At 47.3% G+C, this 25812-nt stretch overlaps 1 protein-coding gene across 2 annotated transcripts in view; it reads left to right on the top strand.

Moving 5' to 3' along the window:
* The window catches only part of arid2 (AT rich interactive domain 2 (ARID, RFX-like)), a 168572-nt gene that overhangs the window by 117185 nt on the left and 25575 nt on the right, over window positions 1–25812 (top strand). Inside the window, exons 11-14 of one of the 2 annotated variants that reach the window (XM_038781389.1) lie at window positions 5240–5410; window positions 13263–13332; window positions 19971–20105; window positions 21193–21374. In XM_038781389.1, the coding sequence (XP_038637317.1) occupies window positions 5240–5410; window positions 13263–13332; window positions 19971–20105; window positions 21193–21374 (558 nt within the window). Of the gene's footprint in view, window positions 1–5239; window positions 5411–13259; window positions 13333–19970; window positions 20106–21192; window positions 21375–25812 lie in introns of both variants that reach the window. The other variant, XM_038781388.1, reaches the window with a different exon arrangement.

Below are 25812 nucleotides of genomic sequence, written 5' to 3' on the forward strand. Positions count from 1 at the left end.
TTGACAAAAGAACAATACGAATCAAAATTGGACAGCCTGACATTCACCTAAGTACTGGACAAGACCAAGACGCAGTCATTGTTGCAAAGTCTTAGAAATGCATCTGGGGACCCGTGCCCAAATTGGTGGAGCCTTGCCACAGACTAATGAAGCAGCAGCCTGATATAGTCATACTCTCAGAAACATTCTAGACTCTTTCATCATCATTGCTGGGTATGTTTTGTCCCACCAGGAAGGCACAGTGGTATAACAATTGTGAGGGAGTAGTCTTGGTTGCCTTCAATATTTATTGTTAACCCATGAAGTCTCATGGCATTAGGAAAATGTCCTTCTAATTCCCACCTAGAGACCTCCCTCAGCTGATGAATCAGTACCCCTCCACGTTATGCACCACTTGAAAGAAGCACTGAGAATATCAAGTGCACAGAATATATTCTGGGTGGGGGGAGGGGAACTTCAGTGTCTGTCGCCAAGTGCATCAATAGCACCACTCTTGATTGAGCTGGTCAAACCCTGAATAACATGGTTGCCAGAATGGCCCTGCTGAGTGGTGCGAGAACAACACAAGAGAAATGCTGACTTGACCTTGTCCTCACCAATTGGCCAGTTGCAGCTATCGACAGCAGTATTGGTAGGCATGGCATCGGGGACGAGCGCCAGTGCCGGAGGCCCCCATGGTGCCGGCCACCGATAGGGGGAGGGAGGAACATGCAGTGGCGGAGCCAACTGGGGCCACCATGTAGTCCGGTAGACCTGGTTGGGCACAGGCGTATGCACCATGCTAACATGTTGGCCTTTTACCCTCTGCAAAAAATGGATTTTGGAGGTCGACCAGCAATAGTGGCCAACCCTGCTGGTCGCTGCAGCTCTGTGGAATGCCTGCAGCCGTAGGAATGGTAGTCACTCTGAAGAGGAGGTGGAAGCTGCAGCAGCAGAATGGGCAACAGCGGAGTGGGCAGCAGAGGGGCAGGTAGCAGCTCCCCAGGCTGGAGAGCTGGCTGCCCAAAGGGCCGAGGAGGAGGAGGAGGTGCCAAGGATGAGGTCTCGTGTGTACCGGCTCCACTTGACATTCTAAGACCTGCCGGACCGGGCATGCCGTTGATAACTCTAGCTGCGCAAAGAGACAGGTTGGCACATCTGCCAGATGATGGCACACCTGGCACTGCAGGGGTATGGGGGAGGACATCCGCACCCGGTGTCTGTAAAGGTAACGGTCGCCCTGAACTTCCAAGCCACGGGGTCCTGCCAGGTGCCGTGGGGACCTGTCCGGGATCTTACAGACCTCGGTGCACAGATGCAGCTGCGCTGTCACGGAGGCCCTATATGCCCAGGCGGATCAATATATTTCGATATGGTCCAAGCCCACCAGGATGCCCGGGCAGCGGGGTTTGCTGCCATCACCAGGATGCCCCGGGTCCAGTGGGCAATCAACGGGATGCATGTTGCCCTACGGGCACCTGTGGATAACAGGCCGCTCGGGGGTTATCCGCCATGGTCGTGGTTGATAAAACCTATCTGGAGGCCGCAGATGCCACGGAGATCCGTAACAATAATGCCCATACAGCGACCAGGATTGAGCGGTGCTTCGGCCTCCTGAAACTGCTGTTCAGTGCTCTGGATGTCTGAGAGGATAGCCCGCACTATGGTGGCCTGCTGCATCCTCCACAACATTGCACAGCAGAGGGGCGAAGTGTTGGAAGAGGAGGAGGAGGCAGCCCCTGCCTCGTCTGACGAGGGGGATGTGAGGGAGAATGGGCAGGACCTGGGGCCCAGGCAGGCATGGGAGGCCGCTAAATTTGTGCGCCAGGGCAAACACTCGCGTGGTGTTCTGATCACCTCCAGGTTCACCGACTGGGAGGGGGGTCTAGGGAGGGGACTGGCCAGGGACACGGACACCACTTCCCAGCCTCACACTCCACCCCAGCCTGTACCCCCTTCATGATACATACCTGCAGCTCTATGGGGTGGGGGCCCTGGATTGGCAGTAATGCCTAGGGTGGTGGGGATGGTCGGGGTGCGGGCAGGAGGTGGGGAGCATGGGCCACCCACCCCTCGGCCAGACCAGATCAGCCCTCACACCCATTAGTCTGGTCCATGGGATGGAGGATGACGACAAGACACTCTACAATGAGCCCTGGTGCTCCGCATCGTCTGACAATGCCCGACTCGTGCCCACGGTAGCACCTCCCACCTGGGTGATCCCTGCATGTGAGCTGGGCATTTCACCACATGGTCCCTTTGTATCCCTGGGGTGGCGGTAGTGGGGACGGTTGGGGGGCGGGTGGGAAGAATGTGGTGAGTACAGGCCACCCATAGAGCCTGCACCATTCTCTCTCATCTCCCTCCCCCCACTGTTACGACTAGGTAGTTCCCCAGACGGTACAGCAGGAGTGGAGGCGGCCTGCTGTGACGCCTGACCTGTGACGAGAGTCTCCATTGGTGCGCATCTTCTGGGGTGACAGGGCCTGGATGGGTCCACCGCTGCTCGGGTGACCCGGGTGGCATAGTGCAGCCCCATTCTGCCTGCTGCCTACTAGATGCGCCAGCGACGATGGGTGGGGGAGATGCTGCGGTGTTCCGGCATCTCCGCTGCGGGGGTCACCAGCACGGGCCCCATCACCTCCTCCCTCTGGGTGCTCAATGGCCCCCTCAGCCTACTCCATGGGACGGGGGTGCGAGCAGAGCCATCTCCTATGGGCCCCCGCAAGCTGGTGCTGCCAGCCCTGGAGGCCCTCACTGGTATCGGCCAGGGTCTCCTGTTCGTGGTTATGGCGGGCAGGGAGTGGACCATCTCCGTCTGGAACTGTGCCACATCAGCCAGTGGCTGCACCATTTCCCTCTGGGACTGTGTCACCTCCCTCTTTATCTGTGCCAAGCCGGCCAGCGCCTGGGCAATGCCGCTGACGTTCTCCGCCATGGCCTGCTGTGAGTGGGCCATGCTGAGGAGCGCATCTGCAATGTCCAAGTAGCTCAGGCACATGGCTGCCTCTGAGGCGGCAGCCCTATCCTGGGCCTCGGCCAGTGTCTGCACAGAATGCCCCAGACTTGGGCATCCTGTGGGAGAGGTATAGGGAGGGATTTGCAGAGTTTAGGAATTGCAGAAGAAGGACATGGAGGATTTTGAAAACCAGGCTTGAGAATTCTAAAGTTAAGACCAGGAGTCATTGTCGGTCGGGGAACCACTTGCAATTACTTTTTTCTCTTTTCCTCCCTCTTACAATACTCAAGAATCTATCTCCTACTTCTCATCTACATGCTGCCTCTTGAAGATCTGGATTTAGTTTTCACAAGTAAACTGACAACACTTATTAGATCTACCTCTCCACCACCTCTCTCTAAATTCCTTCACATTGCTAAATTAACAGACTACTTGTTCAACATCCAGAAATGGATGAGCAGAAGTGTCCTCCAATTGAATAGTGGGAAGGTTGAAGCCATTATTTTCAGTCCCTCTCCACACTCTTGTTCCCTAACTGCTAACTCCATCTCTCTCACTGGCAACTGTCTCAACCCTGATATCGCATTTGATCCAAAGGTGAGTTTCCAACCTCTTATTTCTGCCATTACTAGGATTGCCTATTTGCACCTCTATAACATTGTCAGACATTACCCTGCCTCAGCGCATCTGCAGCTGAAACCCTTACTGATGTCTCATTACCTCAAGAGCGAACTATTCCAACGCATTCCTGGCTGGTCTCACACATTCTACCTTCCATAATTTTACGGTAATCAAAACACTGCTGCTCCATCTTCACTCACAGCAAGTTTCATTCTTTCGCCCCTGTGAGGGCTTAAGTACATGGGCTCCCAATCAATTATTGACTTTATAATTCTCATCCTTATTTTCAAATTCCTCCATAGCCTTGTCCTCCCCTATCTCCTCCAGCCTCATAATCCTCTGAGACCTAAGACAATAGTGGCTTAATATCTGCTTTTATACAGTGACCCGGATGAGCAGATTCTTTGGGGTGGAGGACAGGTGTACGAAATGTGCCCCGGGGGAGGGGGGGGGGGGGTGGGGGGGGCAGCGGCAGCGAACCATGTCCATATGTTCTGGGCATGCCCAAAGCTGAGGGGATTTTGGTAGGGGTTTGCTGACGCCATGTACACAGTATTAAATATGAGGGTGACAATGAGTCCGGAGGTGGCAATTTTTGGGGTATCGCAGGATCCGGGAATCCAGCAGGAGAAAGAGGTGGACGTTCTAGCGTTTGCTTCCCTGGTAGCCCCGAGACGCATATTGATGGCACGGAGGGACTCAAAGCCCCCGAAATCGGAGACCTGACTGGCTTCCTCTGCCTGGAGAAAATTAAGTTTGCCATGAGAGGGTCTCTGTTGGGGTTCGCCCAGAGGTGGCAACCATTCGTCGACTTCCTCGCAGAGAACTAATCGTCAGCAGAAAGGGGGGTGGGGGGTTAGGTTAACGTAGGTTGGGGGGGGGGTGGTAAGTAATGACCAGACTGTGGGAGAAGGAGATGGAATTTGCACTATCTTTATATTTTCCTTGTTATGTATATTGTTGATTTTGTTGCTGTTATAATACCAAATAAATACCTTAATAAAATGTTTATTTTTTAAAAATCTGCTTTTATGGGTCAGTGTAATTTTTAATTTTACAATGCTCCTCAGGATGTTTGTTACATTGAAGATGCTATATCAGTTGCTGAAAGTTTCATTATTTGTGAATCTTTGACTATTTCTGGAGATACTAAGATGAGGTGTGGCAAGGAAAATTGTACACCGTTGTTAATGAACAAAATGAAGACTTATGAAGGATGAACAAGTAAAGAAATAGGTCTTCAGTCAGAAATTAGCCTTGCCAAAAACCATCGTTCAGAATGTAACAAATAGTACAGTGTCCTTACAAGTGCAGGAACAAGTAAGTCTTCAAAAAGCAAATTATTGCGACAAAATCTCCCAGGACTAAAATCTGGTGTAACAGGTTAAAGCAGCCAGAGAATACATAGGAACAGGAGTAGGCCATTCAGCCCCTCAAGCGTGTCCCACCTTTTAATGAGATCATGGCTGATCTGTGACCTAACTCCATACACCTGCCTTTGGATCATATCCCTTAATATCTTTGCTTAACAAAAACCTATATCTCAGCTTTAAAATTAACAACTGATCTAGCTTCATGATCATTCAAAACTTGCCATTTAAAATTAGAAAATATTTACTAAAATCATATTCCACTTTAGTTTTTGACTTGTTTGCTAAGCATTTTCTTTTTTCTTATCAGATATGTTAGTGTGTCTTGTGTCGGTGGATATCCAGTCATTTGAGTCTGATGCACCTAGTGCAGTGAAACTAATTGAATATCAAAGTTCTAACCATCGAGTAATCTCCGAGATCAGGCCACAAGCAATGGCGCATTTGCAGCATGTACCGACCCACATCACACCAGCTACAGGTATGTGACTGGTAATGATAACATTTCAAATGCTAGAAATTTTAAATTCAGAACCCTCTTAAATCAAACCATATGGATGAATATTCTGATGTTTTATTTTGTAATCTTGAGTTTTTTTATTTTGGTTTTCATATTGAAAAGCCTTTAGGCATGGATATCAGTTGAGTATGATAACATGGGCGTGATTCTCCGCTCCTCAGGCCGGGTGGGAGAATCGCGGGAGGGCCGCTCTGGCACTCCCCGCGATTCTCTCTTTCTTCCCCCCCCCCCCACCCCCCCCCCCCCCCCCCACCCAAATGGCATGTCGCGTTTTTCACGGGGACCCGCGATTCTCCGGCCCGCATGGGCCGAGCGGCTGAAGTTCCCGACCTGTTCACGCCGGCGGCAACCACACCTGCGTGAACATCGCGCGAAAGGTACGTTTGGGGCCTGTGGGGGGCGGAGAGGGGCTTGAGCACCGCGGCCGTGCTCGGGAGGGGACTGGCCCGCAATCGGTGCCCACCGATCGTTGGGCCGGCGTCTCTAAGAGACACATTCTTTCCCCTCCGCCGCCCCGCAAGATCAAGCCGCCATCTCTTGCAGGGCAGAGGAGGGGAAGATGGCAACCGCGCATGCGTGGGTTGGCGCTGGCCAACCTGAGCATGCGCGACTGACATCACTAAGGCACTGCCGGCCAAATTATCGGCGCGCCGCCTTGACACCAGCGTCAAGGCCCGGCTGCTGAGTTCTCCGCAACGCCGCTCCTAGCCCCCCCCCCCCTCCCCCCCGGGGGCGGGGGGTGGGGGGGGGGGAAGAGATAGGTGCCGAGGAGCGGCCTCCGACGCCATCGTGAAACACTCCGGGTTTCACGCCGGCGTCAGCCGTTGCGGAGATTCGCACCCCATATTTTTGATGATGCTTTAATTATAAAGGATCTTGGTGAAACCACAACCTGAAATATATGCAGTTTTGGAATCCTTATCTGAGGAAGGATGTTCTTGCCATAGAGGGAGTTATTCCTGGGATGGTAGGACTGATGTGAGAAGAGATAGTCAGTTAGGATTATATTCGCTGGAGTTCAGAAGAATGTGTTGGGGAAGGGGCTCTCATAGAAACCTATAACATTCTAACAGGTCTACACAGGGTGTTGAGGGGTGGAATTCATAGAAAGTAGTTGAGGCCAAAACAATGTATATTTTCAAGTAGTTAGATATAGCTCTTGGGGCAAAAGGGGTCAAAGGATATGGGGGGGGTGGGAAGACTGAAACAGGCTATTGAGTTGGATGAACAGCCATGATCATCATGAATGGCGGAGCAGGCTTGAAATGGCCTACTCCTCCTATTTTCTATGTTACTTAAGCCAAATAATCTGCCACATGGCTCCTGGTGAATGGCCACCTACAGTCTATCAGTAACCATACAATTTGTGTCACAGCTTTCCTTAAGGGGAGAAAATTGGGGAAAGTTTCAAATGCAGTGGTTTGAACTGTCTACTGATGGTATTAAGAGCGAACAGAAGTAGTTGTCATGAACATGACCATAACTGCATGTAAAGATTAGTTAGCTTCCTCAATTTGTGTGACTCCATAAGCTTCTCTCCTTGTATTGTCGGTGTTCACTTCATAAGACCAAAGCCTTTGAAACGATAAACAAACTTTTTAGATACACAATCCCCACGTTGGGCGCTGTTCTATTTTTGGGGGGAGGTAGCATGGTGGTACAGTGGCTAGCACAGCTCCCTCACAGTGCAAGGGGCCTGGGTTCAACTGTCTGTGAGGAGTTTGCACTTTCTCCCCATGTCTGCATGGGTTTCGTCTGGGTGCTTTGGTTTCCTCCCACATGCCAAAGATGAACGTGTTAGTTGGATTGGCCATGATAAATTGCCCCTTACTGTCTACAGATGTGTACGTTAGGTTATGGGGTGTTACAGGGTGAGGGAGGAGTGGGGAAGTGTGGATGCAGACTCAATGGGCCTAGTGGCCTCCTTCTGCATTGTAGGGATTCTATAAATCAAGCACGGTAAAGGTTGTTGAGCATAGTGCTTTGCATCTATTCAGTTATTAAAAGGGATATTGACGATGGGGTTTTCTTTTAAAAAGGATAACATGATGATTAAAATTAATGCTCAAATTTAAGTGTGGCAATGGGTGAAAGAATCCTATACAGAGGGCTGGATTTTCCGTAGCCCGACACCAAAATCGGCATCGGTGATCAGGCGGTGAATGGATTCCAACACCGGAATTGGGGCAGGCACTGGTTTTTTTTTTTTAAATTTAGTGTACCCAATAATTTTTCCAATTAAGGGGCAATTTAGCGTGGCCAATCCACCTAGCTTGCACGTTTTTGGGTTGTGGGGGCGAAACCCACGCAGACACGGGGAGAATGTGCAAACTCCACACGGACAGTGACCCAGAGCCGGGATCGAACCTGAGACCTCGGTGCCGTGAGGCGGTTGTGCTAACCACTAGGCCACCGTGCTGCCCCGGGCAGGCACTGGTTTGATGTTGGTTTGCGATGCTTTGCCCCCTCCAAACCGGCAGCATCAGGACGCGCACCGCGCGCAGTCGCACGGTCGTTTGCGTGTCATCAGCCAGCCTACTCGCGTTGCTCCGCCCCCGATGGGCCGAGTTCCTGACAGCGTGGGCCACATGTGGTCCCAGTGGTTGGGAACCCGGCATGTTGTCTGCGGACGGTGTCCAGCGCCGCCACACTTGTCCGGGATCCATGCTGCTGGCCGGGAGGTTTCTGCCAGGGTTGGGGGAACTGATGGGGGGTGGGCTGTGGGGTCGGGGTGGACGGGTTAGGGTTCCAAAACGGCCAGCGGCATGTTTTTCGGCACGACCGGTGTAGGCCATCAGCCCTGCGCACATGCGGCCCGGGACCCGCCCATTCTCCGTGCTATCTGTGGATGGTTCATGCGCCGTCGGTGCTAGCCCCTCACGGATCCAGAATCAGTGAGGGGTTTGTGCTGATTTTCCTGTCGTGATCCACCCGGATTGTCCGTTGGCGCCGACACTTAGCCGTTGGAAGGGAGAGTTCCGCTCAGTGTCTCCAATCTCTTGGTTATGTAGATTTTGAAAAATTAAGTTCAAACTCTGTTAGTTTGCTCCATCCTCACCGCTCCGTTGAATTTGGTTCAGCACCAATTGACAGACCATACTTAGTGTCCGATTGTGCTTGATGCTGACCGAAGATGCCCTTAAATCAAGTGTTTCATTCTCCGGTACCGGGATGTATGTGTGTGTGTATGTGTGTGTGTGTGTGTGTGTGGATTATCTTCACAATTGATGTTAATGGATCAGCGTTAATTCCAAGTGACTTACAGTTCATCATCATGGGAGAGAAAATATCAGACTGAATTTATGATGCTCTAACAAGTCTTTAGTTTTAAATATTGAAACGGAAAGTTCTTATGAGCCTTTCCCTTCACTTAATCAAATCACAAGAAATTTACCTGTGACATTTGTAAATTTTGTGTGAACTGTTTTGTTTCCATGTTTTTTTTTTATTTAATTTTTTCTTTTCAGATTTATACCTTCCACATACAAACACTTGGGTCTCCCTAACTGTACATGCACAAAATTGAATACATAGAAAGTTGCACTTTATTTTTCACCACAGGACCCACTGCATGGTATGGGTTGTTTCCTCACTATTGGCTTAGACCTGAAACCCATATTGCCCAATTTCATCTTCCTTCTTTGCTCAGTAATTCTGCCTTTCTTTTTGTAGTCATAACTTTGTGCTGCTGGATGGTTTCAAGTGGATGATATTTGTCTTGTTATAAGCCAAGTAAACAACAGGATCTTTAAATCATCCCAATGTCCTTGCTAAGTTTTTTGCCTCAGAACAGTGGTTGTAGGAACGTTCTGGACATGTTGGCTATGAGTTCATTGTAAGGAGATGAAAGTAATGCCCTCAGACAAGCTAAATTTTAAATAATATGGACAAAGGCATCAGAAATATTAGTTAAAATTAGCTGGTTTCTGTAGATTTACCTGATATCTATTTCAAAATTTGTTTGCAGTACTAGCACCTCTTTATGATAAAATTAATACAAAGTTAGTAGTACAAAGTTGATGCCTGTGGGCTCGAGTGATGTTCACAAAATATTAGTGATACCAGGCCATCTAGGGCAGAAGCTAGTAAATGCCGTTTGGATAACTGGTCAATTAATGTTCAGTCCGTAGATGTTCTTACTTTGTCAGTCCCCTTTGCAATTTGGGAATTTGAACCTTCAAGATATTTGGCTTCATCCTAGGCCTGCCACTTGGCCTTTATTCCTAACCAACGTGAACCATGGTATGGCTGCTGGAAAATGACTGCCATCTTTCTTTGTTCAACAGCAGAGACCAGGCATATTCTCACAGAGAGGAAAGAAAATTTGGAGGGATGTTTTCCCCGGGGCCATGTTCATGCACTTCCTCGTGACTTGGAGAATGGTCTGTGGCGAGGGGAGACCTGAAAAAGTGTAAGGGGAGAAAATATAAACTTACAACAAAATTTAGAAGCATTATAGTATTAAACTGGGCAATAGGGATTTGTTCACTGTGGGTATTGTTTAATTTGATATTTAGATGTACACTTCTGTCCCTATTGATCTACCTTTTGAAGCTTCCATTGAGGGAAGACCTGCTTTTGAAGGAGAAATGGAAGTTGCCCACTGTAATTTCTGTTCTCCAAAGAATGGTTTTCTGGCACAAACCTGTTGATCCTCTCTTGGCAAAATATTTTGATTCTGTTGTGGGGAGGGAGAAATGGTGTGTGGAGGAGAAAGTGGTGTAGTGGCGAGGGAAATGGGAATGAACTTTAATAGGTAATCAAGCTGAAAAATAAACTTGTGTATTTGAATGGGGCAAGTTGCTTTTTAAGTTTTACAAGCTGAAAAGCAAAACACTAGACAATTTTCAAGTAATCTATACCTTCATCTTTGTTTCTTCCTTTGCTTTCTTACTGATTAATTTATGGCTTGTTTCAACTCTACCCTCACCAGCCGCTAACAAAGGTGCATTTTATTCCCTTATAGCATTCTGTTTTATTTGTTTTATTTTCTTGATGTTCAACTGGACGTATTTGGCAATAGAAAGCCAATTTATATGTCCTGCGAGGATAACTATTTTTTGAGGCCTTAAGCCTGTGCCAAATATGAACTGCAAAAGCAACAATTTGCATTTATGTAGCACCTTTAATGAAACAAAACATCCCAAGATGTTATCCAATAAAACATTGACACTGAGCCACATATTGTATTGAGCCAGATGACCAAGCTTTGTAAAAGGAGTAGGTTTTAAGTATTGCCTTAAAGGAGGAAAGTGAGGGAGGGAGATTTACAGAGGGAATTTCAGAGCTTAGAGCCTTGGCAACTGAAGACAAGGCCGCCAGTAACGAGAGTGATTGAAATTGTGAATGATCAAAAGGCCGGGATTGGCAGGGCTCTAAGGTCTTGGGCATAGCTGGTGGGGGAAACTATAAACCTGGAAGAGATCGCATTGATAGGGAGGTGGTGAGGCCATGGAGGGATTTGAAAACAAAGATGCCAGTTTTGAAATTGAATTGGTGCTTAACTGGGAGCCTTTGTACTTCAGTAAGCATAGGGGAGGTGGGTGAGTAGGATTGGTGTGAGTTAGTTAGGACATGGGCAGCAGAGACTTTGGAGGGTGGAATGTGCAAGATCAACCGGGGTGCATTATAATTATTAAATTTAAATGAGATAAAGGCATGGATGATGGTTTCATTGGCAGGTAAGCTGAGCCTGATGATTGTTATGGAGCTGGAAATCAGCAGTCTTAGTGATGTACTAGAACGCACATCTTTGGGTCAGATCACAGTCTGGTTCAGCTTTGGATAATTGCCAGGGAGAGGGATTAAGTCAATAATTATAATATGGACTGAAGACAATGCCCTTTGTCGTCCCAGTTTTTAGTTGGATAAAATGCATGTTCATCCTAACTGTATGTCAGCCAAGCAGTTCAATAATTTAGAAAAGTGGAAGAATTGAAAGAGATGGAGATGAGGTAGGGCTGGGTGGCATTCCTACTAATTTCTTATTGTGAGTGGTCTCGAAGATTATCACCCATATCTTAAGACAACTGCTTCTTTTGCACGTAATGTTTGCTGCTGCACAGTAAGTTCTTGAGGGACATGTGGTGATATAAAGTTATAGGAGCAGTAAGAGAAACCATTAGAATTGATTCTCTGGTTAGACAGAATGGAACCAGGTGAGTTAGGTTCCACCCAATTGGATCATGGTGGAGAGGTGTTGGAGGAGAATTTTGTGGTCAATTTTATGTAGCTAGATAGAGAAGAGAGTTTACTTTTGTTAAAGACACAATGTAATTTGTGACTTTATGTTTTAACCCCACCAATCAGATTTCCATTCTGCCTCTATACCAAAACAGCTCTGAACAAAGTTCTGAGAAAGGTGGGCACGGATTTAAGAACCGACAGTAAGTTCAAGGACTTAAAAAGGAAGTTGCAAGTGGAGTGGCAGTTTGCAGGATGGAGGAGTTGAGGTTTTTTTGAGGAAAAGGATTTTGATAGATGATTTATGGAAAAGGAACAGTACTTGAGGTGAGAAAGTTGTTAACAATATCAGCAATGTAGAAGCCAGGAAAGAAAGTTTGGTGATCACCAGTTTATTAGGAGTTGTGTCTAGAAAGAAAGCGATGGCTATCATTAACAAGAGCTGGGCGACAGCATGGAGGAGAAATGGGAGAGAAACTAGAGAAAGATGAAATTCCAGGTTAAGGCAAGGGGGATCTTTTGAGGAAGTACGTCCTGGTGAGCTCGGGGCAGGGCAGGAATCTACAGAGGCAACTAAATGCTTTGTGATCCAGCCAGATTTGGCAATGGATCACTAAACCAGTTGTCTGTCAAATATGCTCAAATCTATATCCCTTAGACTTAAATGGTGTGAAGATGGGAGGTATTCCGGGGAGCAACCAGGGTGAGAGTTAAATGGTCTTTGCAAGGGCAAGAGAACCAAAGGTGATGGGTTGTGATTTCGCAAAACTAATAACTCCAGAAGTGTAGTGACAAATTGTAGAAGAAAAGCTAGATAGTTGGAAGTATGAAAACACAATAGTAATAGACTTGAAGGTTTTTTTTTACCGGGAGTAGGTGGCACGCAGATGAAATTAAGCTGGGTGGGAAAAGGGGAATGCAGGTTATAAGGAACTGATTGCTTTACAGTAGGTCACATGAGATAACAAGGTTGAAGGGGCAGTAGCTGAAAAGAGTCCATGGCTGACTTGATTGAAGTTCTTGCCGGTGTTATTCTGACCAGGTAGCAATGAACTGGAGTGAGAGCAACCAGAGGATTGCTTCTAGTTTTAAAAAATACTGCTTCTGGTTTCTACAAATCACCTTCTTTTATCAGCCAATTAATCTCCAGAACTGAGAATTTTTATCCTACTAGCCTGTGGTGCCACCTGCTGGTGCTGAGACTCTACATCACCTCAGTAAGTAACTTCCATCTCTTTACCAGTATTGATGGGAGGGAGTGCCACTTACTATGCAGAAGGTCACTTCGGAGCATGTGGGTACATTTGAAAATATCTACCAACATGCATACAATCAGGTAAACCCAAGTGTTTATATGCAAAGTTGTGTTTGGAGAACAGAACTTACAATGAGGACTAATTTCCCCTTTATTTTCTGATTGGAAAAGCAAGCGTGAAATAAATACAAGGGTAATTAACTATATATTATATATATAATGATATGTATATATATAATAAAATGTTTAAGTTATTGTTCAGGACAAAGCAAAAGAATCTCTCCCATATTATGGTATTCCTTCACTACCCTTCCCCCTACCACCATCCCCAAACACCGCATCATAATCTTCTGTTCTTCCTCACTTGCACAGCAGCAAGAGTTGGCTCTGCATTAGTAACACCACCAGGAATAGAAGTTGACAGTGAAAAGTTTGTCTGCCAGTGGTAAGTATAAATGGTCAATAAAATGCAGGAGAATTATTATATATTTAACTATAGTGATTGTGGTACATGGTAGGGTAGTGTTAATGTCTTTGGACTAGTGACCTAGAGGCTCAGGTTAATTTTCTGGGTACACAAGTTCAAGTCCCACCATGGCAGCCAGTGGAATTTAAATCAAATTAATTGATAAATTCAGAAATGTCAACCGTGAAACTGCATTGATTGCCGTAAAAACCAATATGCTTCACTAATGTCCTTGAGGGAAGGAAATCTGTCCTACATGTGACTCCAGAGCCACAAAATGTGGTGACTCTTAACTGCTCTCTGAAATGGCCTGAAAGGCCTTTCAGTTTAAGAGCAATTGGGGATGGGCAGCAAATGCTGGCATTGCCAGTGACACCCACATCCCATGAAAGAATAATAAAAAAAGAAACTAGTCGAAAACCTTTGGACACAATACAGTTGAAACAGAGTATTTTGACACTGCTTTTTTGCTAATAGCAGTTTCAGCATTGCTTGCGCACAATATGAACTCCAGGATTCAGGGAGTGCAGAATATTAGCTAAAATGTAATCTTAATTTTAAAAAAATATTATTGTCATGGTTTCTATTATACCCCTCCTTAGCTGGTCCATCTAACATTAATGAAAAATAGCCAGGATATATGGTTGTTTGTGGATTATGTTCTCAGTGGCTGGAGGCATGGAAGACTTCAAATTTACCGGAACTTAATTTTGGGTACAATCCGAGGTCATGGCATAATGCGTACTTGTATTTTTTTCTGAAATTCTGTACAACTTAAATAATTATGAAATGTTAGTATCACTCCATGAACCCGTGGATATCTAAAAAATTGTTATTTAAAATTGTGACAAAATATATATAATCTCTGTAGCTTGGATTAAATATTTAAAGACCTTTAGACTATATTTCAATTTGATAGCATCTTTGGGACTATTAACAACAGTTAATCTATTCTGCTTAGATTTTATGTATGTTTTAGTGGATTGAAAAAAGACAATATAAGCCAATAAATAGGATGAATACAATTAAATGTTATGTCAAATATGTAATGCTAAAATAGTAAAAACAAATGTAAGATTCGATAAGTGCGTTATTCCTTCATCTCTGCGATTTGAGTTAAATCCATCACAGACCGACATGAAAGTGTTCCCTTCACAGACTAAGGTATAGCATTTAATATTCCAAAAATGCCCATGGTGTGGCACTGGTTTGCTACTGAAATGGTCGTGCCATGTTAATCTTGGAGAAAGTACAAAAATGATTTGCAAGGATGATATGGGCAGCACGGTAGCACAGTGATTAGCACTGTTGCTTCACAGCGCCTAGGACCCGGGTTTGTTTCCCGTCTGCGGCGTTTGAATGTTCTCCCCTGCATAGGTTTCCTCCGGGTGCTCCGGTTTCCTCCCACAAGTCTCGAAAGATGTGCTTGTTAGGTGAATTGGACATTCTGAATTCTCCCTCAGTGTACCCAACAGGCACCGTAGTGTGACGACGAGGGAATTTTCACAGTAACTTAGTTGCAGTGTTAATGTAAGCCTACTTGTGACACTAATAAAGAATATTATTCTATCAAAACTCAGTGTACAACTATCAGGAAAGTCTGAACAGCTTGAGACTCTAGTGAAGACCAAGATGTTGGCTGAAATTATGGAAGGGTTTGTTAGTTTGGTGTGGAGAAGATGTTTCCACTTGTGGAAGCATCTACAATATGGAGTATAGGAGAGGTTTCATCACTCAGAATGCTGAGAATGCGCAGTTCCCTTCCAGAGGGAGTGATTGAGGTGAATAGTATAAATACATTTAAGGTCAAGCTGGATAAGTACATGAGGTAGAAGAACATGTAATAGGGTGAGATGAAGTCAATTGAGTTGGAGGAAGCATATACTCTGTCCATTTTTGTACTGTAAATTGCCAATCGTGCTAAACGTTCCTTGCCAACTGTTGTGACTGATCTTGGAATGCTTTATTCGGATATTGGATGCTAAATATGGAAGGAGTTAATTCTCTAGGGCTAAGATCCTTAATCTCAAAGGAACATTTGGTATGCCAAAATATATTCTTCAACATATCAATGCAACTTGCATTGTATTTTTAGCATAACAGCATAGCATATGCATTCAATATTGAGAAGCATTGAGACATTATGCCTAAGCTCTTTGCACATAATAAACTTGCTCTTTTTCTCTAAAGGCATCAACAAAGTTTTATTTATTTACATTGGCAATTTCTTTTTATCCTGATCGGGAATGACCTGTTAATGATTGAAATCGTCAAGATATAATGGCCAGTTTAATTTTTGAGCTTTTAATGAGTTGAAAAGCTGGTCTTTCAGGCCATTCTTTAGTGCATCCAACCCAGTTTTTTTTAAACCAATTAAGGGACAATTTAGCGTGGCCAATTTACCTACCCTGCATATCTTTGGGTTGTGGGAGTGAGATCCACGCAGACACTGGGAGAATGTGCAAACTCCACATGGACAATGGCCCGAGGGTTGGGATCGAACCCAGTTCCTCGTGAGGCAGCAGTACTAACCACTGCGACACCTGTGCTTCTCCAACCAAAGTTATTTTTAAAAGTTTGCTCCCATCTCCAAACAAAAAAGGAAATGAATTATTTTTCAGGTAAATGTGATGTAGAGAATTTGAATCATCAGATTAAGTAGAACAATTAAAGCTGGAATAGCACAGAAGGAATGAGATAAGAGAGAAGATAAATTAATTTTGGGATAAGAAGAATTTGTATTTGGTTATTTCAAATGATTGGGGTAATGTATTATAGTATTTTAGAAAATCCTGATATGCGTTATGTTTTATTTGAACTTGTGGAGCTGAAGTTTTACAAAACCATTGAGCTCTGGAATGAATATAAATTTTTCTCAATTTAATACCAGTTTTAAAATAACTGATGTTTTCTGTCATGCTATTGCCCATTGTAGAACTTTAAACAAGCACCTTTTGTTTTGCATTGTGATGTCTTTCATGCTGGAACCATCTCATTCTGTGATGTCATATTCGACTCAAAACATTAACTCTCTCCACCAAAGCTGCTAGACCAGCTGAGTATATCCAGCACTTTCTGTTTTTATATCAGATTTCCAGCATGTGGAGCGTTTTGTTTTTATTATCCTATGATTATGTTGTTTAACCCTGGGAATATCGTGGCTCTGTTACTAGACTAGTATTCTAGAGCAGTGTTTTCAAACTGTTTTTCCCGGGACCCATTATTGTCAACCGGCCGACCTTCGCAACCCACACTGACCGACCTTTGCGACACACCACGTTTGCTTATCTTTAATGTGAAAGGAGGGCTTGCATAGTCCTCACAATCTCACTTGAATCAGGTTCAAAGGAGAAGAGAGCAATGCGCATATCAGGTGTAGTTATCAGCCAGTTACTTTGTGCTATCTTCATATTTATGAAAACGGAAAGTCTAACCTCACGGGTGTAGTCGTCCTGAATCATAGAATTCTTACAGTACTGATGGAGGTCTGTCAGCCCATCGAGTCTGTACCGATGAAAGAGCACCCTAGCCTTGTCCCCGTTAGCCTAACCTATCCTTTTGGACACTAAGAGACAATTTAGCATGGCCAATCAACCTGACTGGCACATCTTTGGACTGGGGGAGGAACCTGGAGCACCCGGACGAAACCCACGCAAACACTGGGAGATTGTGCAAACTCCACAGAGATAGTCACCCAAGGTTGGAATTGAACCTGGGTTCCTGGCACTGTGTAGCAGCAGTACTAACTACTATGCCACCATGCCATGGAGGGTAATAGCAAAAAATACTTCTTTTACTCAGCACTGGATACTCCTGTGAGATGCTACTTCAGAATGCTGACAGCCTCATGGGCTTCTGGCATGTTTTAATGTAAGAAGTCTTACAACACTGGTTAAAGTCCAACATGTTTGTTTCAAACACTAGCTTTCGGAGCACTGCTCCTTCCTCAGGTGAATTCACCTGAGGAAGGAGCAGTGCTCCAAAAGCTAGTGTTACATAAGAACTAGGAGCAGGAGTAGGCCATATGACCCCTCGAGCCTGCTCCGCCATTCAACAAGATCATGGCTGATCTTTTGTGGACTCAGCTCCACTTTCCGGCCCGAACACCATAATCCCTTTATTCTTCAAAAAACTATCTATCCTTATCTTAAAAACATTTAATGAAGGAGCCTCAACTGCTTCACTGGGCAAGGAATTCCATAGATTCACAACCCTGTGGGTGAAGAAGTTCCTCCTAAATTCAGTCCTAAATCTACTTCCCCTTATTTTGAGGCTATGCCCCCTAGTTCGGCTTTCACCAGCCAGTGAAAACAACCTGCCCACATCTATCCTATCTTATTCCCTTCATAATTTTATATGTTTCTATAAGATCCCCCCCTCATCCTTCTTAATTCCAACAAGTACAATCCCAGTCTACTCAACCTCTCCTCGTAATCCAACCCCTTCAGACCTGGGATTAACCTAGTGAATCTCCTCTGCACATCCTCCAGCGCCAGTACGTCCTTTCTCAGATAAAGGGACCAAAACTGAACACAATACTCCAGGTCTGCCCTCACTAACACCTTATACAATTGCAGCATAAAACAATTGCAGCATGAAACAAACATGTTGGACTTTAACCTGATGATGTAAGACTTCTTACTGTGCTCACCCCAGTCCAATGCCGGCATCTCCACATAATGTTTTAATGTGGCATCGTAGGTCAGGTACACCAGAATAGTCTTTTCGTTTGGAGTTCAGCTGTAAGTAAATAACTGAATCTGGGGTCTCAACCTCGAAAGGAATTTTTTCACCTACTGCTTCTCTTTCAAAATCTGAAACTTTTCTTTTCATTTGCCAGTACTTCTCTGTATATAACACACATGGGCTTTGCATCCTTATTTGCATTGGCACAATTGACAAAACTCAATACATCATCTTTACACTGCTTTGTTCCTGAGTTAAGTTTCTTCTTTGTAGGCTGTTAACCAGAGGAGCTCTGTACAGAGCTAACACTAGCACTGCTCTGTCCTGCCCTGAACACTCGAGCAGCTGTCCAGCAGGTACACTGCCTATCTGAGTCTCTCACTGTCTCTTACAATCTTAAGAAAACGATCCATCTGCACAGTCCTTTTGTCAGCAGCTGGAAAATGGAAGCAGCTCTGCTCCATGATTTGGCGCCAAAAGCACATACACAGAGGGCACTTCTTAAAAACAAATTTAAGAGTACACAACTCTTTTTTTTTTCCAATCAAAGGGCAATTTAACATGGCCAATTCACCCACCCTGCACATCTTTTTGGGTTGTGGGGGTGAGACCCACACAGACACGGGGAGAATGTGCAAACCCCACACGGGCAGTGACCCGGGGCCAGGATCAAACTCGGGTCCTTGGCAGTGAGGTGGCAGTGATTACCACTGCGCCACCGTGCCACCCTACATAGAGGGCACTTGACGTCAAGTGTACATGCAGGGTGCTGCTTCTGTCCAGAAGATTGCACACAGCCACATTTCTTTTCATTTAAAAGTTGGCAGTGGCTGGTAACGGCTGTGGGCATTTCTCCCGTGATCCGGACGACCATGGGAATGGCACAACTGATCGCTCCGTGACGCTCCCGACACCTGTCAGCGACCCGCACTTGAAAATCCCTGACCTAGAGGTCTGGATTAAGAACGGAAGTTTGTGGTAGTTTAAGAATTTGAATTTCAGTTTTAAAATCTGGCATAAAAAGCTGGTATTAGTAAAAGTGAACATGAAGCTTATTCAAGGCAATGACCACAGTAAATGTGCCTATCATCTGTAGACATATGGATGCAAATGACCAAGACATTCTGGAAAGTTGTTAAATTGAATGACCAATTCCAAATACTTAGCAAGTTGGTTAGTTTCTCTATATAGCACCTTGCAAGGTTCAGTGGGAATATGATTAACATCCAGGGTGAGGCTGCAGAACATGTGGAATGAATCTTCACAATACCCTGACTAACTTGCAATGTATCATGCTGAAATATATATTCCACCATGCAGTGCGCTATATGTTCTTTACTTATTGGCTTACTCATTTTATTTTTGCTCTGAAGGATATAAATGTTCCATGCAATGACCATCTCCAGCAAGAGAGAATCTGATGACTTCTCTTTGACATTTGACTGATTATTAGCTACAAACTTAATTTCCACTCATTATTTGAATTGACATTTGATTTTATATCTTAATTTAATGATTAAGGTGTTGTTTTGAATATAAGTGCTCACTAAGTACATATTTGTACTGCTGCCGAACTAAAGATCATCAGCATCCAAAAATAGTCTTCCTGTAAGTCGATAAACATGAAATATTGATGTTTGATTGTAAATTGTTCAAACTGTTTAAAGGATCTTTTTCTGTCAGGAACTTTAATTGAATGGGTAAAGCTTTTGTAGTATCTTTGCCAGAGTTATAGAGCCTAAATGAAATATCTTATTTTGCCACTTAACTCTGGTAACAATAATGAAACTGCAGTAAGTTAAGGAAATAATTACCAATGGAATGAATGTTTCTCTAAGCTGCGTCCATGGTTGCAGAATAGGGTGCCTTGCATAATTTAACCAAGTCCCTCAAATTTATTCTGAAATTTGATCTCTTGCTTATTTATATAGGTTAAATGCACATTTTGAGACCTCATTGGAAGGCTCCATCTCACGAGTGGATCTGTACTCTGAATATCTTTCTGTGTGCAGTAAATTAGCTCGGGGTGGAATTCTGACTTCTTCAGGATTTAACAGATGTCTCCGGTAAGTCCTTTGAAGGTGAAAACTACTTTTCACTTCCTCCATTATTGACAAAGTTAGTATTTTTTGGGAGAATGTGGGACAAAAACCTACCACCATCTTCTCGAGGCAACTTGAGGTGAGCGACTTGTTCCTGTTATTTACCAGTTAATAATAATCAATTATTGTCACAAGTAGGCATCAATGAAGTTACTGTGAAAAGCCCCTAGTCTCCACATTCCGGCGCCTGTTCGAGGAGGTGGGTACGGGAATTGAACCCGCCCTGCTAGCATGGTTCTACATTACAAGCCAGCTCACTAGCCCACTTTGCTAAACCAGCCCCATTTGATTCTCCATGTGGTGGCCTATATCTTGGTACATGGCTTCTGTCAGTGCCAATTCCTGAAAAGATCTTGAACAAGTATACAATTACTTTGGGAAGGCAACTCCTGTGATATTTCTGTTTTTTCCACTGGAAAATATGGCCTCTCCTGCTCACTTGTCGAGCTCATGTCAAAATGCCTGTCCCTTGCTGTAGTTACCTGTCTTATGTTTTCAATACATTGCTGAGGGGAGATCTCATTGAAACCTAGAGAATGCTAAAGACCTATACAGAGTGGACATGGAGAAGATGTTTCCACCAGTAGGAGAGATTAGAAACAGGGCACAGCTTCGAAAATGTCTTCAGCCAGAAGGTGGTGAATCTCTGAAACTCGTTGCCGAAGAAAGCTGTGGAGGCCATGTCACTGAGTGTCTTTAAGTTAGAGATAGATAGGTTCTTGATTAATAAGGGGAACAGGGGTCACGAGGGGTGGTGGTGGGGTGGGTGGGGCGGGGGGGGAGGTGGAGGCAGAAGAATGGGGATGTGAAGCACACCAGCCATGACCAAATGGCGGTGCAGACTTGATGGGCTGAATAGCCTAATTCTGCTCCTATCTTAATGCTGTGCAAAAAAAAATAGATTCGGAGGTAATCTATTACAGCATCCCAAAATGCTCAATTCCCGATCTGTGAAACAGTAGTTGCATTGCTTAGTCTGAATAGTTTTGGTTAGAACAGTGAACTGCTTGCTTACAGAACTTGACATGTTTTTTTTTGTCTTGTATGCAAGGTCTCCATTTCCAACCCATACAGTAAAACGAATAGAAGATCCCAATAATAATGGGCAAGCACAAATACACATAGTAGGGATCCAAAGAAGGGCTACACCACTTCCCATGCAGGCACACTACCAGCAATCACCAACTGTTCCCTCCGTTATGGCAGAGCTAACGCAGAATCCACCTCCCTCAGGTAAGTTGCTTATTCATGAAAATAAATGTGTGAATAATTAACATATCAGGTCAAGCAGAAAAAATAGTACTTTCCAACAGACATTTTGAATAAACAAAAAATAATAATTGGCTAGGAGTTGGAAAATCTGCTGAGCACCTGCAACAAATAATCCGGGCTGCCACCTTCATAGCTAGCTACATTTTCTGTGTGTTGTGACGAAGCTGATGCCTTTGATGTAAAATACCTTCAGCAGCCAGGTCAGCATCTGTCTGAAGTCTACAAGCTCTTTGTAGAATACCTTAAATCTGGGTTTCCTAAACTTTTCCAGCCACCGGATAATTTTGGCCTCCCAAGAGTTGGAACCCCTGAGCAACACCCTTTATTATGTTGAAGAGTGAAAGCACAAAAAATTGATTGGTTTTGCTCAATAGATGCAAACTTACAAAAACACATTTTTATAAGTATTTTCTATTTCTTTTGTATACATTTATTATAATTAAAAAGTTCTCTTATTCAATAAGTACTTAAGTCTTACCCTTTTGTCATTTTTAATGGGAGAAGTGTTGCTGCTCTCATGCTCACGAAATTGTTTAGTATTAGGAGTGGATAGCTCAATTCTTAAATCAGATATGTGCATGCACGCAATCTCCGTATCTGTTTTTTTAATCACCTCAATCACTCTTCCTTTCTGTCTTACTCTCTCTCTCTCTCTCCCTCACACACACAAACACACTCTCATTCAGCTCTCTCACTCGCACCTCTATCTCAGACGCTCGCACCGCTATCTCAGAAGCTCGCACCGCTATCTCAGACGCTCGCACCGCTATCTCAGACGCTCGCACCGCTATCTCAGACGCTCGCACCGCTATCTCAGACGCTCGCACCGCTATCTCAGACGCTCGCACCGCTATCTCAGACGCTCGCACCGCTATCTCAGACGCTCGCACCGCTATCTCAGACGCTCGCACCGCTATCTCAGACGCTCGCACCGCTATCTCAGACGCTCGCACCGCTATCTCAGACGCTCGCACCGCTATCTCAGACGCTCGCACCGCTATCTCAGACGCTCGCACCGCTATCTCAGACGCTCGCACCGCTATCTCAGACGCTCGCACCGCTATCTCAGACGCTCGCACCGCTATCTCAGACGCTCGCACCGCTATCCCAGACGCTCGCACCGCTATCCCAGACGCTCGCACCGCTATCCCAGACGCTCGCACCGCTATCCCAGACGCTCTCACCGCTATCCCAGACGCTCTCACCGCTATCCCAGACGCTCGCACCGCTATCCCAGACGCTCGCACCGTTATCCCAGACGCTCGCACCGTTATCCCAGACGCTCGCACCGTTATCCCAGACGCTCGCACCGTTATCCCAGACGCTCGCACCGTTATCCCAGACGCTCGCACCGTTATCCCAGACGCTCGCACCGTTATCCCAGACGCTCGCACCGTTATCCCAGACGCTCGCACCGTTATCCCAGACGCTCGCACCGCTATCCCAGACGCTCGCACCGCTATCCCAGACGCTCGCACCGCTATCCCAGACGCTCGCACCGCTATCCCAGACGCACGCACCGCTATCTCAGACGCACGCACCGCTATCTCAGACGCACGCACCGCTATCTCAGACGATCGCACCGCTATCTCAGACGCTCGCACCGCTATCTCAGACACTCGCACCGCTATCTCAGACGCTCGAACCGCTTCTCAGACGCTCGCACAGCTATCTCAGACGCTCGCACCGCTTCTCAGACGCCCGCCCCGCTTCTCAAACGCTCGCACCGCTATCTCAGATGCTCGCACCGCAATCTCAGACGCTCGCACCGCAATCTCAGACGCTCGCACCGCAATCTCAGACGCTCGCACCGCTATCTCAGACGCTCGCACCGCTATCTCAGACGCTCGCACCGCTATCTCAGACGCTCGCACCGCTATCTCAGACGCTCGCACCGCTATCTCAGACACTCGCGCACTCCCTGTCTCTCGCTCTTGCGCTCTCGCTGTGTCTTGCTCTCGCTGTCTCTCGCTCTCGCTGTCTCTCGCTCTCGCTGTCTTTCGCTCTCGCTGTCTCTCGCTCTTGCGCTCTCGCTCTTGCGCTCTCGCTGTCTCTCGCTATTGCGCTCTCGCTGTCTCTCGCTATTGCGCTCTCGCTTTGGCGCTCTCGCTCTTGCTCTCTCGCTGTCTCTCGCTCTTGCGCTCTCGCTGTCTCTCGCTCTCGCTGTCTCTCGCTCTTGCGCTCTCGCTGTCTCTCGCTCTTGCGCTCTCGCTGTCTCTCGCTCTTGCGCTCTCGCTGTCTCTCGCTCTTGCGCGCTCGCTCTTGCGCTCTCGCTGTCTCGCGCTCTTGCGCTCTCGCTGTCTCTCGCTCTTGCGCTCTCGCTCTTGCGCTCTCGCTGTCTCTCGCTCTTGCGCGCTCGCTGTCTCTCGCTCTCGCTGTCTCTCGCTCTTGCGCCTTCGCTGACACTCGCTCTTGTGCCCTCGCTGTCTCGCGCTCTTGCGCTCTCGCTGTCTCGCGCTCTTGCGCTGTCTCGCGCTCTCGCTGTCTCGCGCTCTTGCGCTCTCGCTGTCTCGCGCTCTCGCTGTCTCGCGCTCTCGCTGTCTCGCGCTCTCGCTGTCTCGCGCTCTTGCGCTCTCGCTGTCTCGCGCTCTCGCTGTCTCGCGCTCTCGCTGTCTCGCGCTCTCGCTGTCTCGCGCTCTCGCTGTCTCGCGCTCTTGCGCTCTCGCTGTCTTGCGCTCTCGCTGTCTCGTGCTCTTGCGCTCTCGCTGTCTTGCGCTCTCGCTGTCTTGCGCTCTCGCTGTCTTGCGCTCTCGCTGTCTTGCGCTCTCGCTGTCTTGCGCTCTCGCTGTCTCGCGCTCTTGCTTTTTCGCTGTCTTGCGCTCTCGCGCTCTTGCGCACTCGCTGTCTCGCGCTCTCGCTGTCTCGCGCTCTTGCGCTCTTGCGCTCTTGCGCTCTCGCGCTCTCGCTGTCTTGCGCTCTCGCGCTCTCGCTGTCTCTCGCTCTTGCGCTCTCGCTGTCTCTCGCTCTTGCGCTCTCTCGCTGTCTCTCGCTCTTGCGCTCTCGCTGTCTCTCGCTCTTGCGCTCTCGCTGTCTCTCGCTCTTGCGCTCTCGCTGTCTCGTGCTCTTGCGCTCTCGCTGTCTTGCGCTCTTGCGCTCTTGCGCTCTCGCTGTCTCGCGCTCTTGCGCTCTCGCTGTCTTGCGCTCTCGCTGTCTTGCGCTCTCGCTGTCTTGCGCTCTCGCTGTCTTGCGCTCTCGCTGTCTTGCGCTCTCGCTATCTCGCGCTCTTGCGCTCTCGCTGTCTCTCGCTCTTGCGCTCTCGCTGTCTCTCGTTCTTGCGCTCTCGCAGTCTTGCGCTCTCGCTGTCTTGCGCTCTCGCTGTCTCGCTGTCTTGCGCTCTCGTTGTCTCGCGCTCTTGTGCTCTCGCTGCCTCACGCTCTAGCTGTCTTGCGCTCTCGCTGTCTCGCGCTCTTGCGCTCTCGCTCTCTTGCGCTCTCGCTCTCTTGCGCTCTCGCTCTCTTGCGCTCTCGCTGTCTCGCGCTCTCGCTGTCTCGCGCTCTCGCTGTCTCGCGCTCTCGCTGTCTCGCGCTCGCTGTCTCGCGCGCTCGCTGTCTCGCGCTCTCGCGCTCTTGCGCTCTCGCTGTCTCGCGCTCTCGCTGTCTCGCGCTCTCGCTGTCTCGCGCTCTCGCTGTCTCGCGCTCTCGCTGTCTCGCGCTCTTGCGCTCTCGCTGTCTTGCGCTCTCGCTGTCTCGTGCTCTTGCGCTCTCGCTGTCTTGCGCTCTCGCTGTCTTGCGCTCTCGCTGTCTTGCGCTCTCGCTGTCTTGCGCTCTCGCTGTCTTGCGCTCTCGCTGTCTCGCGCTCTTGCTTTTTCGCTGTCTTGCGCTCTCGCGCTCTTGCGCACTCGCTGTCTCGCGCTCTCGCTGTCTCGCGCTCTTGCGCTCTTGCGCTCTCGCGCTGTCTTGCGCTCTCGCGCTCTCGCTGTCTCTCGCTCTTGCGCTCTCGCTGTCTCTCGCTCTTGCGCTCTCTCGCTGTCTCGCTCTTGCGCTCTCGCTGTCTCTCGCTCTTGCGCTCTCGCTGTCTCTCGCTCTTGCGCTCTCGCTGTCTCGTGCTCTTGCGCTCTCGCTGTCTCGCGCTCTTGCGCTCTCGCTGTCTTGCGCTCTCGCTGTCTTGCGCTCTCGCTGTCTTGCGCTCTCGCTGTCTTGCGCTCTCGCTGTCTTGCGCTCTCGCTATCTCGCGCTCTTGCGCTCTCGCTGTCTCTCGCTCTTGCGCTCTCGCTGTCTCTCGTTCTTGCGCTCTCGCTGTCTTGCGCTCTCGCTGTCTTGCGCTCTCGCTGTCTCGCTGTCTTGCGCTCTCGTTGTCTCGCGCTCTTGTGCTCTCGCTGCCTCACGCTCTAGCTGTCTTGCGCTCTCGCTGTCTCGCGCTCTTGCGCTCTCGCTCTCTTGCGCTCTCGCTCTCTTGCGCT

This window comes from Scyliorhinus canicula, chromosome 20, assembly GCF_902713615.1.
Source record: "Scyliorhinus canicula chromosome 20, sScyCan1.1, whole genome shotgun sequence".
NCBI lineage: Eukaryota > Metazoa > Chordata > Chondrichthyes > Carcharhiniformes > Scyliorhinidae > Scyliorhinus > Scyliorhinus canicula.